The 13,622-nt window shown below is 43.9% G+C and overlaps 1 protein-coding gene across 2 annotated transcripts; it reads right to left on the bottom strand.

Annotated features, from left to right (window-relative positions):
- Positions 1–3,485: 3,485 nt before the first annotated feature.
- Positions 3,486–9,014, bottom strand: LOC133908973 (uncharacterized). Of its 2 annotated transcripts, XM_062351223.1 has the most exons (4): positions 8,576–9,014; positions 5,657–7,846; positions 5,055–5,573; positions 3,486–4,979 (listed from the first exon to the last, which is right to left on the bottom strand). In XM_062351223.1, exons 2-4 carry the CDS (start codon positions 7,812–7,814, stop codon positions 3,928–3,930), a joined length of 3,729 nt encoding a protein of 1,242 aa, XP_062207207.1. In that variant the 5' UTR covers positions 7,815–7,846; positions 8,576–9,014; the 3' UTR covers positions 3,486–3,927. The 2 variants fall into 2 exon arrangements, with proteins under 2 accessions (XP_062207207.1, XP_062207206.1); XM_062351222.1 differs by having other exon boundaries at positions 3,486–5,573; positions 8,576–9,012.
- Between the last annotated feature and the right edge of the window lie 4,608 nt (positions 9,015–13,622).

Below are 13,622 nucleotides of genomic sequence, written 5' to 3'. Positions count from 1 at the left end.
GAAAATAATTGAAGACGGTCTCACTTACCGCTCTGCTATTGCTGAACTTTTTTTTGTGGGGGTCATTATTGAACCTTAACGAATGTCATGGCTAGTTTTTTTTTTCCTGTTTGGAATATGTGGGGCACCATGGCTCATGCGTTTTACAGTAATGAGGTTACCCAATCCAGATGCAGTAAGGCTAACTCTAGTACAGTATATTTCCAGTGCTACAGTGCAAATGCCATCCTGGTTTGTCCTGCAAAATGTCTTCAACGGACTTTGTATCCACTGCTAGAGCGATACGGTGATGGTCAAGAGAGGAGAGAGGGGCGACATTTTTTGGATGAAATGTAGGAGCCGCAAGACTATTTTGTTAGCAAATCCGCAATGGCTTCGCATTCTCGTGAACTGGCAGAAATGAATCAGTCGGTCTCGGGCAAAAGCTAGGTAGTGAGCGTCGAAGTTCGACGGAGATGGATGCCGAGAACACCAGTTGGCACCTCCATGCATCGGATCCAGATCCATCCATAGTGCCACTAGAGTTGGCCTAATGCAGCGCCACGCTACGGCCCCGGCCTTCGAGCACTGCTGATAGTCCTTCTTGCTCTGCCTCTCTTCGCCGCCGCAGTGGCACGCCTGTGCCGCCGCTATCTCGTCCACCCTCGCGCGGAACCACTTGCTGAGGGAGGTGGTGGAGTGAACGTGCTCCCTGATGAACTTCACTGCCTCGCCGTCGGTGTCGTGTGCGCTCATCGTCATGCTCCTGATTTGCTGACGCCGGTACGGCATTCATGGCGCGCTCGATGCAGCACTGCATGATGGGGATGAGGCCGGCGAGGTGCGACAGAGGAGGGAGGGCGAAGGGAGGGAGCGACGGAGGGAGGGAGGGACATGTAGGGAGGGGCGCAGTGATGGAAGGGGGGAGGAGGGAGGGGTGCGGCGGAGGAAGGGGCACGATGAAGGGAGGGGGCGTGGTGATGGAGGGGGTAGAGGAAGGGGTCGGATCATCAAAGTAAATGAAACGGTTAAAAAAATTAATTTAATATAGGAGAGGGAAGATATGGTTTGATTTATATAGTATTTGTTGAAAGTAGTTAGAAGATGAAGTATTGTAATAGTGATAGTTGATACTTTAATAGTATTATAGGATAAGAAATTTTGAGGTAGCTGCTGGAGATGATCTAAGTGCACACAAAAACATATAGCAGCAATTCATTCCTCCTCGCTGTGAAGATATTGCTCAAGTTACTTGTACATATTGTGGTACTCCTATTTTTGTTTAGAATCTGTAAGCCAGAAGCCTAAATAAAAGGAGTTGTTGAAAAGTGATTAAAAAAAATTAAAAATCTATTTTTAAGAAAATAAACTAGAAGTTGAGAAGCTAATTGGGATAAGCTTTCTGATTTTTTATATGCCGAGAAGTTAGAATTTTATTGTAAAAACCAATGTTGGAGTTGGAACCTAAGTAGTACAAATCTGCTACGTGAAGAAGCATAGCATAATAAAACCAGCCTGGCTATCACTGGATACGTGTAAGTACTAGCAGCTTGGTCCTCAACCTGCATGGTCAGACGCGTTCTGGGATGTCAGGATGTGTAACAGCTGCAGCCGCCGTCCCGGACGCTGCCTGCTGTGCTGGGCTACAACTTGCAACATTAGTAACACCGCGGAGCCAATTCTTTGCGCCGTTACGTAATCCAGGGTGGTGCTCCGGTAGAACCGTTCAGGACGTGACGCATAAGGAACTAGTGGCTTGCGCGCGCAGCGCCCTGCGCGCGGGTGAAAAATCGTTGGTCGAGATTGTTTGATTTGTGTGTTTGTATTTATTTAGTTTGTGTGTTTGTAATTGATGATATATGGGATGCATAATTATTATGGTTAAACAGATTTATGATTAATAAATCTAAGGGGAGAGAAGGTGTATATGTGTTTCAATGTGGGAGTAGTTTAGGGTCATAAGTAGGAAAATTTAATTTTGATGTTTAGTAGTATAGACTATGCTAGTGTAGGAGTTTGTTATCAGGGAGTGATGAGTGAGGCGTGGTGTTACTTTCTAGGTGGTGTGTAGTATTGTACAGTGCACATATAAGTTTTGCTGCTGCAATAGTAGAGCCAATCATTAATTTGGTTATGAGGTTAGCATATGTGCGTAACAGTGAAAGATATTGTATAAGAACAAGCGGGTTTGGAGGCATCGTATAACATGCTTATCTGACAAAATATTTGCAATAGTAAGGGGATCCTGTATATTACATATGCAAGGTTTGCTAGGCGATGTTGGTGACTGCTGGCAAAAGGTAATCTTATCTTGCTGGGGGGGTGTTCAATTCTAGCTGATTGGTGATATTAGAGGTTCAAAAAGCACGGTGGCTTGGTATTATATACAGGTAGGGATATGAGCAAGTATGTAAAGATGAGACTGGACAAAATAGCTTGGTGATGGGCTTGTCAAGGCAGGTTGAAAAGCATACACAAAAATGATGTTAGTGACTGTTGGCAAAAGGTGATCTTATTCTGCTGGGGAGGTGTTCAGTTCTAGCTGATTGGTGATATTAGAGGTTTAGAAAGTATGGTAGCTTAGTATTATATACAGGTAGTGATAGGAGCAATTATCTAAAGATGGCACTGGACAAAATAGCTTGGTGATGAGCTTGTCAAGGCAGGTTCAAAAGCATACATAAAAAAAGGAAAGTTGCTTCCTTCCGTGAAAAAAATCAGGTAGTCCATTTTAGTTAAACTGTTGTAGTGTTGTTGATGAACTGTAAATAAAAGAGATAGTAACAGTTAGCAGAATTATAAACAAACATGCCTTTAAAAAATGTTGGGAGTTGGAACCTGGTAGTACAAATCTGCTACGTGAAGAAGCATAGCATAATAAAGCCAGCCTGGCTATCACCTGGATACGTGTAAGCACTAGCAGCTTGGTCCTCAACCTGCATGGTCAGACGCGTTCTGGGATGTGTAACAGCTGCAGCCGCCGTCCCGGACGCTGCCTGCTGTGCTGGGCTACAACTTGCAACATTAGTCACACCGCGGAGCCAATTCCTTGCGCCGTTACGTAATCCAGGGTGGTGCTCCGGTAGCACCGTTCAGGACGTAACGCATAAGGAATGTCGGTACCAACGCCCAGGGCCGAGTAATGCGTGCTACGCTTGAGAGCCGGCTGGCGACGCCTTCGCCGGCACGTCTCGTCGTGCCGGTCCATACCACTAATCCGGTGGAAAAAAACACAGATTATTCTGTCAAGGTAATGCCAATGCTTGAGTAGCAATCCTCTAGCCTATCAGTACTAGTGTCAAACGAGATACTAGTAATCCAAAAGAAACGGAGCTTAGATCCGTAGGTCTCACGCCTGATACTGATGCTCGGTCAAGTTTCAGCAGGGTTGTAGAACCGTACTGTTCATGAGGTGCAACAGAATTGCAGCCAAAATAAACAGATGGGGCACTTAATCTGACAATGCATTCAGGTTAGAGCAGAAGCAATCAAAGCGACTCAAATCGAAGATAAACAAGTGCTTGTGTAGTTCGTCCATTGCCAACTTCACCAGTTCAATCAAATAGTACAATAAACCTCGATCACATGGTACAACAGATTGATCTATCTCTCTGTCATCCCCCGCACGAGTCTGAGCAAAAATTACATCTCTTCAAATTACAGCCAAATCTTTCTTCAAAAGGAAAAAAAAACAGCCAAAGGAAAGGAGGGAATCAATTAAACCCGCCAAACCGTGGAAGGGCAAAAAATGAAAAACAAACGCATTCACAAAAATCTACATCAAAACTTCGTATTATGAATACTGTGAAGTATATGCACAGCTGCAGGCCCCTGCAGCTAAACAAGAGCACTCCATTAGCAGAATCCACAATAAACTCCGTCACACTTCAACCAAGGAACAATATCGTATCAACTTGGTAACATCTATAGCACTCATTGTGATAGTATTCACTGTTGTTCACTTTCTTCTATTACTTCACAAGCATTCTCAGACTCCGCCTGTACAGTACTCTTGGCACTGCCATCAGAGAGCGTCCTGAACATTTCATGTTTGCCATCGTCAGTCTTCGCCTCACTAGAACCCATATTACTGGTAGTCTCCACCGGTTCAGCCTCCCTACCAGCTCCAACATTGTGCAGACTTTCGGCATGTATTCCTTCTGAAAGTTCACCATGCTCTGTGGATTCTGCAGCCTCTCCATACCCATCCTTCTCTTCATTTTCTTCCATGGAACTCCTCGCAACAGAATCACAGTGTTCCTTAAAAGCAGCATGTATGTCATCCACAGATTTTGCATCAATGACATGCAGCTGTACAGCAACCTCTTTAGGCTCTGAATCAACATCAACACCTGAGATGAGTGATGTTTCAGTGTCCGTGCTGGCCTCAGCAACCACGCCATCACTAACAAGTTTAAAGGCAGTCTCAAAATCCTCCAGAGACTTCACATCAAGAATCGTTATCTCAGGATCAGTTGTAATTGTCATGGACCCATTTTTAGTGACCTCCGGTTCACCTGATCCAGCCGCTAAGATCGCTGCTGATGGTGTATCACCAGAAGGCACTTCTGTCTCCTCCTGTGGTGGCATCAACTCCATGTTCATTGCTTCAAAGGGGCTCCCTTCAAGAAAAAGTCTCCGAGGGTTGTAGACAGTCTGCTCAGGGTCACCATGAGATGCTCCACATGACCAACTAAATTCAAGGTCATTTAGGTCATCAACCGATGGAGACTGCTCCCTGGAGTCTACAGCATTGGCTTCCTTCATGGTTACAGAGACATTGTCAGAAGTCCGAGGGCTAGTCACGGAATCTGCAGCAACACCATTAGCAGGGCTATCAGAATGGGAACCAGGATCTGACACCTGCTGGTCTCTCATAGGTTCTACCCGAAAGTCTCCCACCACTTCCAATTCCGACAGGAAACTTCCATCAATTCCACTGTCCTCCATAGGCTCAGGATAGATTTTACCAGCTTCGTCATCAGAATCAAGTAGATATTCTGCAGTTGTTTCTTCCACCTTGTTAGGTTCAGCAGCCATGGAAACAAAGGGATTCGAGACTTCTGCAAGTTCACCTGATGGAGATTGGATGACATCATTTTCTTGAGGATACAAGGAAACAACTGCAGAGCTAAGACTTCCATCAGATCCAACATCAAAGTGCTCTTCGATTACATGCAAGCTGGTCAAGGCAGCAGCTGGATCAGTAAATATTGCAGTTTCATGCTTTTCTTGCAAATTGAAGTTCTCAACAACTCTCTCCTCAGGGATAGGGTGCAGGTCCATAGATATGACCGGCAATGTTTCCTTGACAAAATCAGAAGGAAATTCCATAGACACATGGATCAGGTTATCCAGTGGCATTTCATTGTTTGAATAGGAGATGAGATCAGCATTTCTATCTTTCTCAGCTGGAATGCTTGCACCAAGAACAACTGTGTTCGAACTTGATGAAACTTCAGTGTCAAGACAATTCTCAAGGTCCCCAGAACTTGATTCACCCTCCTCATGTGGCATGGAGGACGAAATCCATTCTGAGCATTCTGCTTCTTTGTTAGGTTCGATAGAAGGTTTAGTACCAAGGCTGCTGCCACCTGCATAACAAAGACATGGTTCAAATAACGCTGTGGAACAAGTATTAAGCTATTAAACAAAGGGACAGATCAAACTTGCTCACCATCTTCATCTTCCCAGCTAAGCAGGTCAGGAACTGGATGAAATGACCTTGTGGGGTTCTCAGCTGACTTGGGTGTATAATCTTCTTCAAGACCCTTTCCTTTTGTTGAGGTAAGACATGCTTCTCTTTCTTGCGATCGTTCAAAGACAAAGTGCTGTAGAGCAATCTCACGGTCATCAATGTCACTGTTGTCTAGTTCAACATCCACCGAATTGATACCATCTGAGCATTCACTTCCAACATCTGCAAGGTCACTATCCTGTCTCAGAAGAGCTGGTGATTTATGCTCCTTGTGCAAATCCTTTTTGTCGTGGTCCTTGTCATCCTCCTGATCAGCAATTGAAGAAGCCATGTCAGATTCAGTAACAGAGCTCAATTTAGACTCGCTCTTATCACTGAATTGTCTTCGGAAATTGCTCGGGCTCCATTCCACTGTTTCAGGGACAAAATATGGCTTTAGTCTAGAAAAACGTCTCTCCTGGGTTGCATCTGTCCTTCCAAAGTTGAAGCTGTCATGCCTTCTGAAGAACATGTCGCAATGAGGAGGCATCACAGATTCTCCAGAGTTTAAGCTATCATGTGCAGGGACACCACGATCAATAGATTGTTCAAGGGGAAGATCAAATGGGTTCTTCCGTGCATGCAGAATTGAAGGAGCTGACCCAGGAATTGCTGCTTCTTCAGCATCGTATGGAAGGTCAAAAGGGTTCCTCCTTGGCACTGAAATAGGTGGTACTTGTGCACGGAAGCATGATAAGTCATCTAAATTCCGACCAGCACCATTATTATCGATATCTATCAAGTTGTCGTCAATTTCAGATCTTATGTTCTTCCTGGATCTTCGCCTAACCATCAAAATCTCCAACCTGCGGTTCCTTTCCATCTCAGAATACCCAAGATCCATCAGATTCTTTTCATCATCTACTGTCCAAACAAATGCAGCTTCCCTCCCGTCATCTTTCTTCTTCCCCTCCAAATTATCTTTAGCATCATTGTCATCACCCTCATCATTACTATCATCGTCAATCTGATGATCCTCAGAGACATGGGAATCAGTGTCTGAATCATCCTTAGGAATAGGATTGGGGCGAGTACAATCAGCACCCAAAAGTGGGTCAATCTCATCAAGAACTGGAGCAATGTTGGTCATGGAAGCATCAGGAGAAGAACTCTCAGTCCGATCAGAGTCAAAACCGGATGAACCATCCTGACTGCTGACTCTTGCCCATGGTGAGCCAAGAGAGGAATCAAGCATGTTGTCCTCAACAACATTCCTAGTATCAATATTAAGCTCATCGTTCCTTTTCCATTGGTGATCAGAGATGGCACATACTGCTTTGCTAGTTCCAGCAAACCCTTCAGTTTGCTTCTCTTCAGAAACCTCGATCTCTTTGCTAGCTGCTGAATCTGTAAATACTCTCTCTTGATTCAGACTTTCCTCTATGTCAACATGTTTATTAACATTCACACTGGATGAAAACAAGCCAAATGATGTATCTTTCTCATTCAGACCACTCGAAAGGGCACCATCAAATAGGCTACTCTGCTTATCGGCCCTGAAAAATGTATATTCCGATTCTCTTTCCTTATTGAAGTTCAAGTCCTCCCCAATCCCAACCTCTTGACGAAGATAGACCATGGAAGGAAATGGTGCTAATGTTGTAGGTATGTTGCGCCGATCAGATCTCTCGTCTTCTTCATCAACTCTACCCAGAAGAGGTACATCATCATCCAGATCAACATGCTCGCTAGCCCTCTCTCTGACAAAAACTGTCTGCTTAGTTTCCCTCTCTTTGAAGTTCTCCTTAAATTCAGGCACTGAAAGTCTCTGATTCGCTTCAAAGTGAATATCACTGGACGAATTTTCAACCTTCAAAGCTGAAATTAATGGAGTGACCTTGTGATCTTCACCAGCCTCAGGAAGATTAATTTCTCCGTAGCTCAGTAGGATTCCAAGAAGAAGAGCAGTACATATAATTACAGGAGAAGAGGAAAGCAGGAAGGCAAAGAACCCTGGTGAAGATCTGTACAATAAATATAGCAAAACACCGAAACTGAAAAGGGCTGGGTGTTCAGAAATAAATCTGTAGCCTTTTCTAATGGAGGACCTTAAAATTTTCTTGATACATAGAGCAGCTTGTTTTGCCTCAAGGGCCATGGCACGCAATCCTCTTAGCCTCCAACACAAACCTACCACAAGAAAATAAAAAACAAGATTAGTTAGTTGAGTAGAACAAAGTGGCAGTGTTCGGATTAATTGATCCATACAAAGGAATTTGGAAAATTCAGTGAAGCTAACTTAATAAACCCAAGTTCAAGTTACCCAGCGAGTTAACCTAAGCTGATTCAGGTTTTGTCCCTTTTTTTAAGAATTTTTTTTGACGAAACCGAGCTAATGAAGATGTTCGCTATTCAGTAGATCAATTGAACCTAATCAAACACCACCCTCGCAAAACAGATCACACAAATACTAATCAAATAGGATCAGGAGTAGCCCAGCACAAGCATGAGCCATGAGGCAAGTCCAAAGGCAATACTTGTTCTTCAGCAATTAGCAAGCACATGTCGGCAAAACAGCACAAATCCAGCCTTGAGTTAACAGCCTGACCACTGGATCATCAGCGATGGCACGCCAGCATCCTAAACACTTCAGATTCTAATATCAAAACCTAAACCCCAATCAGAAGGGTGCAAAGAAATTCGATCTTGGCCTTTGAACAACTGAAACACCGCCAATTTACTGTCGATCAAGCAAGAGGCAAACAGATCTTCACGACTAACAACTCTGCAAGTCTGCATCATGATCCAAATCCATCGACAGTTCAGCGAACCGATATCAATCGTCCCACAGTTCAACCCAAACTCATCAGCTACAGAACCCCAGGATCAATCAGACGGCATCAGAAAGAGCGTACGCACCTTTCAGCAAGCTCCGCAGCAGGTAGCAGTTGCGAGCTAGGCCGGGGAAAGCTCCAAGGAGGAGCAGAAGAAACAGACAACGGTTGTAACCGAAAGCCTGTGGCGACGTACAGCGACCAGGTAGGGACGAAGGAAGCCAAAAACGAGTCAAGAACAGCAAGGGATCACCCGGTCAAACAAAGCAGCAGTGGCGAGTGCGTGACGTGCGCGCGTATCTGCGCCTCTTCCTGCGGGGCGATACAAGCAGCAGACGGACGGAAGGGACGTCAGAGTAGTGAGGCTTTGGACTGCCGCTCCACCGCTTCCGACGGCGGCTTTCGCGGTCGCGGCGGGATGGAGTGGGAGGCGGCGGCGGCGATGGCGATCGCCCGAAGAGGGGAGAAGCGGAAAAGGGAAAGCGGCAGAGGAGTGGGGGAGCGGGCCCCGCGGTTTCGTCTCCGTTGGCACAGTTGTCGCGGATCGCTTCGCCGCCAGGACGGGGGTGACGGTGACGGTTCCGTGTGGCTGACGGGCGTGCCCCACCTTCCATGGGGCCCGGAGTCAGAGGCGGGAGCGAGGTGCACGGCGGGGCCGTGTCTGCGCGGGCTGGTGCTGCAGTGGGCTGGAGCAGGCTGCGCTCAGTTTGGATAGGCTGCGGCGGAACTTCTTTCGGTTGAGTAAGTGATCGTGGTCGATGAATTTTAGTAGTTGATTTTTATAATAAATTTTTAATTTTTTATATTAAAAATTAAAAAAATTTATCACAGTCTGTATTTTAGTTTTTAGTTTATTTTAACCATAACAGCTTACTCAGCTAGCTAAAAATCACAGAAACTAAGATAAAAAAATCAGTAGTTTAAATAGCTTCTGATTTTTTTTTTTTTAAAAAAAACCGTTTTTAAACCTATCCAAACCGACGACAGTGTGATTTCGAGCTGGTGCTTTGCGTCTCCCGATCTCGCTTCCGCTGCACGGCACCGGGCACGGTGTGTTTGAGCGAATCAGCGAAGCATTGCACGTCGAAGTTTTCATCCCATCCATCAGTAATCAGGAAAGACCACCATCGTCTTGGTGCGTTGGTCCTAGCGTAGGCTGCCGCCATTGCTGAAGATTGAAGCAAGGCCGTGCGTACGCATTCGAACTCAGAGAATGTTATGCGACGCTCCTGGGAACTGAAGACTGAAAAGTGCTGGCGTTTCGACAAGAATGGCCAGCTGCTTGGAGGAAATTGATCGCCTCAGGTGAATGGATGTTGTTTAGATGGTACGTGAATGCATTGTGGGAGAGTTTCGGTTCGATTTTTGAGTGCCGATATTGCGATGGTCAAGGTCAGTAAAGTGGACAATGACATCTTCGCAACTCAGTTCTTCACAACCTTGACTAGTCTGCAACTTCTGCATAGTGAGCCTCCCAGAAAGGGTAAAGCTCTAGAGAAGCTAGTGCTTGCATGATGCGTAGGCATCCAAATCCCAAAGAAAGAGATCCAGCAGTGCTACAGGCATCCAATTTTTCTTTTTCCTTAAAAAAACTAAAGAAGCAACAGAGCCTAACAAAATGGAGATCCTCGAACCTGACGCATCTGTTCTTTCAGGGACACCTTCAAATAGGTGCAGAGCAACGAATCTAACGCCTGTCCACTTCAGCAGTTCTGCCGGTCTGCCTCTGCGAGGCGCTGGCAGCTGAACTCGCTGCACTTGCTCAGAGGAATCGACGAACCACGGGTCGCAGGTACCACACATGGATTTGGCGTGCACGTTGGTGGGCTCATGGCGAAGACATGGCACGCACATCGTGTGATGGACGGGTACCTTGCATCCGGGGGCAATACATCCATGCATGGTGCACACGTCGCGTATAAAATGGCTGCAGAAAGGTCAAGAGACAGTCTCGTAGGCTGCTGTCTGCTGCCACTGTCAAAAGGGTAACATAACTAACGACGTTGATAATAAGATTTAATATTTATAGTGATTATTGTAAGATTGATTGGTTTAATGGATAACTAATGAATAATATCAAGATAGATGTATTTTTCTTAAGTCATCATCATGCAAAGCATGCGCGTCGCAATTTACATCGGTGGTACTATAGAACCCGTCCCATCCTCTTGTACGCCTACACTATTACCTTACCTTGATAGCCCTGCCTATCCCCTCGCCGTACACCGCAAGCACATCTGTCAAGCCATTCCGTTCCAGCCTTCCGTGAGTCCGTCTGCAAACTCGTCCACTTATTTGGTCGTTCTGCAGACCATATCCCATTTGTTGTATGGTGCTAAGTCGGTATGTAACACCTCACTTTGTAGCAATTAATGCTACGAGATATGGTACTACCTATCAACGCCGGACACGACTTTGTTCGCTAGAGGAGGAGTCTACAAAAGAAAACATTTAAGTAGATATCAATAAATACGACTAGACAGGTGAGGTATGGACGTCCCGTGACCAGCAAGGACTGGTCGCGATATCACATTAAATCGCAAGGAGGCTGGTCACGTAAACTCGCATTGGTCATGCGAGCAAAAGGCTGACCGCGCGATGGGCCAGGGTTCAGAAAATATCCCTGTCGGATGCAATATCCCATGTGAGGCTGTTAATCAGGATGCCCCTTACTCAATACTCCGATATCACTGTAGTACCAGACTGGGCTTTACAGGTGTTGCTCGTCGAGTTAGTTATCCTTTGTCAGTTTGCTTGTAAATTAGCCAGTCGTTGTCGCGAAAGCGCAATAGTTACCTTCACTATTGTACATCATGCATGTGCTGATGTGGATTGCATATGAGGCACTCGTGTGTTAGCGCGAAGATCCATATTTTTGTGTCAATATATTTTGACGACTCCACTAGAGAATCAACTTCTTCAACCATAACACTTTGGATTCGTCTCATCGCCAACAACATCGTTACGCCATCTATCTATTTCAAGCCATATGTACAATTTGTAAGTGTGTTACCTGTTTCTCAAGCTTATCTTATAAATACAATAAATAGACATATTAATACTACAATGTTTGTGTTCTCTAGTTATGTAAGTACTATACAAGGACTATATGGTGGTAATGAACACCCCATATTAAATAATGTTGATACTTCAAATTTTAATAATATTAGCAGCATGCAACAAAAATTTGTACCTCTTAATTTATCGGTATTATTTACACACTTTAGTGTACCACAAATTAGCATGCTGATGAATAATCATTATGGCCGAGTTGATATGATAGGCTCGGCCAATTATTTTGAGCCATCATATGCTATATCAAATGCTTTTCGATCAGAGCCAACATCCTATATTTTTTCAGCGCCATATGCAACACATAATGTATATAATTCGGCTCCATACGCCACCAATTTTGTCCGAATAGATGAGAATTCAGTAAGTATGCATTTGCCTCCAAACGACCATGTAGTATATAGTGTATCCCCTACATCATCTTAGAGTTTCAGTATTCCTTATAGGTCATTACCGGAAAGCTATTTTAGTGTTTTCTAACAAAATACACTATGTGTGCGATCCAAAATGTCGTATTCGTGTGATACATCACAATGCACATGCCTTTACACCAAAGCAACAAGTTAATCCCATACCTACTCGGCTCATAGCCGAGCGACATATAGGGCCTAAATATATCGGGGAGCAATCTGATATGAATAAAGATGAAGCACGTAGAATATGTGAAGAAGTTTTGGGTATGAAGGTAGAAAACAATTGATTGATTCGATATGAGAGATTGTTAGTTCATTTAATTCAAATTTAGGTTCAAGGGAACAAAGGCCGACAACTGTTGAAAAGGTGTCGGCTAAAATTAGCTTTGAGCATAGAAAAGGGGTGGTCTAAGATGAGGAACAAAAGGCTAGTATTTTGGGAAAATACTGTAATATAAATTCTAAGGGTGCATCACAAAATTTGGATGACAGTCATGGTGTGCAACAACACATAGCTGAACACGAAAAGCGTTCGGGAGGTAGTCAACCTGATGAGAAAAAAAATCATAGTATCTCTAATGCTAGTATTGCTGAACAACATGCATGTAGTTCGGTTTGTGCAAAAATAATAGGAGATCGTAGTGCGATTGAAGTAGAATTGTGAGGACGGCGGAAAAAGCTGCTTTCGTGCTATCGGAAAACAAAGCAAGATGCTGTTAGGATAAAGGAGCTTCCGTCCATGGATACTCTGTTAAAAGAGGTACAATCTGCAACTGAGTTATCTACTTTCCAATCTAATTCTATAGTTTCAATAGATAAATTTATTGGTGATATTGTGCTTAATGGTTATGAAAGTTTGGGTAAAGAATGTAATGTAAGTAAATAATTAGGTTTGAGTACAAATATCAAAAAGCTGATTACTATTGCATACAAACAATTGGTTAGTGATCATGGTAATACGGTTCTATACCCCTGGGCTTTTAAAGTTCTAGAGCTTGCAAAATTCACAGGTAAGGCTAGTAGAATTACTGCAAATTTTGTTGGCCAAGTTAGTATGTTATATGGGAAGACGGTAATAGTAATATATTTAAGTTATAATTATTTCTATCATCATTGCTAGGTATTGTATTTATATAGGTTATTTTACTTATTTTAAACTCGGTCCATATTTGATCACAAATATAATATAATTTTTATGATTATTTTGAATTTAAAGATACAAGACCGAGACAGAAAAAATTTGAAAAAACCAACATTAAGGAAATATGATGTAATCCTATGATATCAAGGTCAGTAAGTCATCAACTATAATAGAGCTAACACAGGTCTTCACTCTTCACAACTCTGACTAGTCTACGTAGAGAGCCCTCTGCCGAAAGGAAAGCTCTAGAAAAAGCTGGTGCCTGCATGATGCTTCGGCACCCAGGTCCCAAAGAAAAAGAAATACTCCTGATGACATCTTACAAAAAATATATATAAAAAGAGGTATGCGATTGCCCAAAAGGTCGACGTGCAGCACACAGAGAAGAAAAGAAAAACAGATCGTATGCGAACGCGACTAGAAGGGCGAATCTAACACAATGGCTGATATCGGAGAAGTTAGGTACACAACGTCTGTGATCGTGCAATGTCGCATGCAACTTCGTC

This window comes from Phragmites australis, chromosome 2 (assembly GCF_958298935.1).
Source record: "Phragmites australis chromosome 2, lpPhrAust1.1, whole genome shotgun sequence".
NCBI classification, from domain to species: domain Eukaryota; kingdom Viridiplantae; phylum Streptophyta; class Magnoliopsida; order Poales; family Poaceae; genus Phragmites; species Phragmites australis.
Note: the sequence above shows the minus strand (reverse complement) of the source record. Positions and strands in the feature narration are given on the sequence as shown.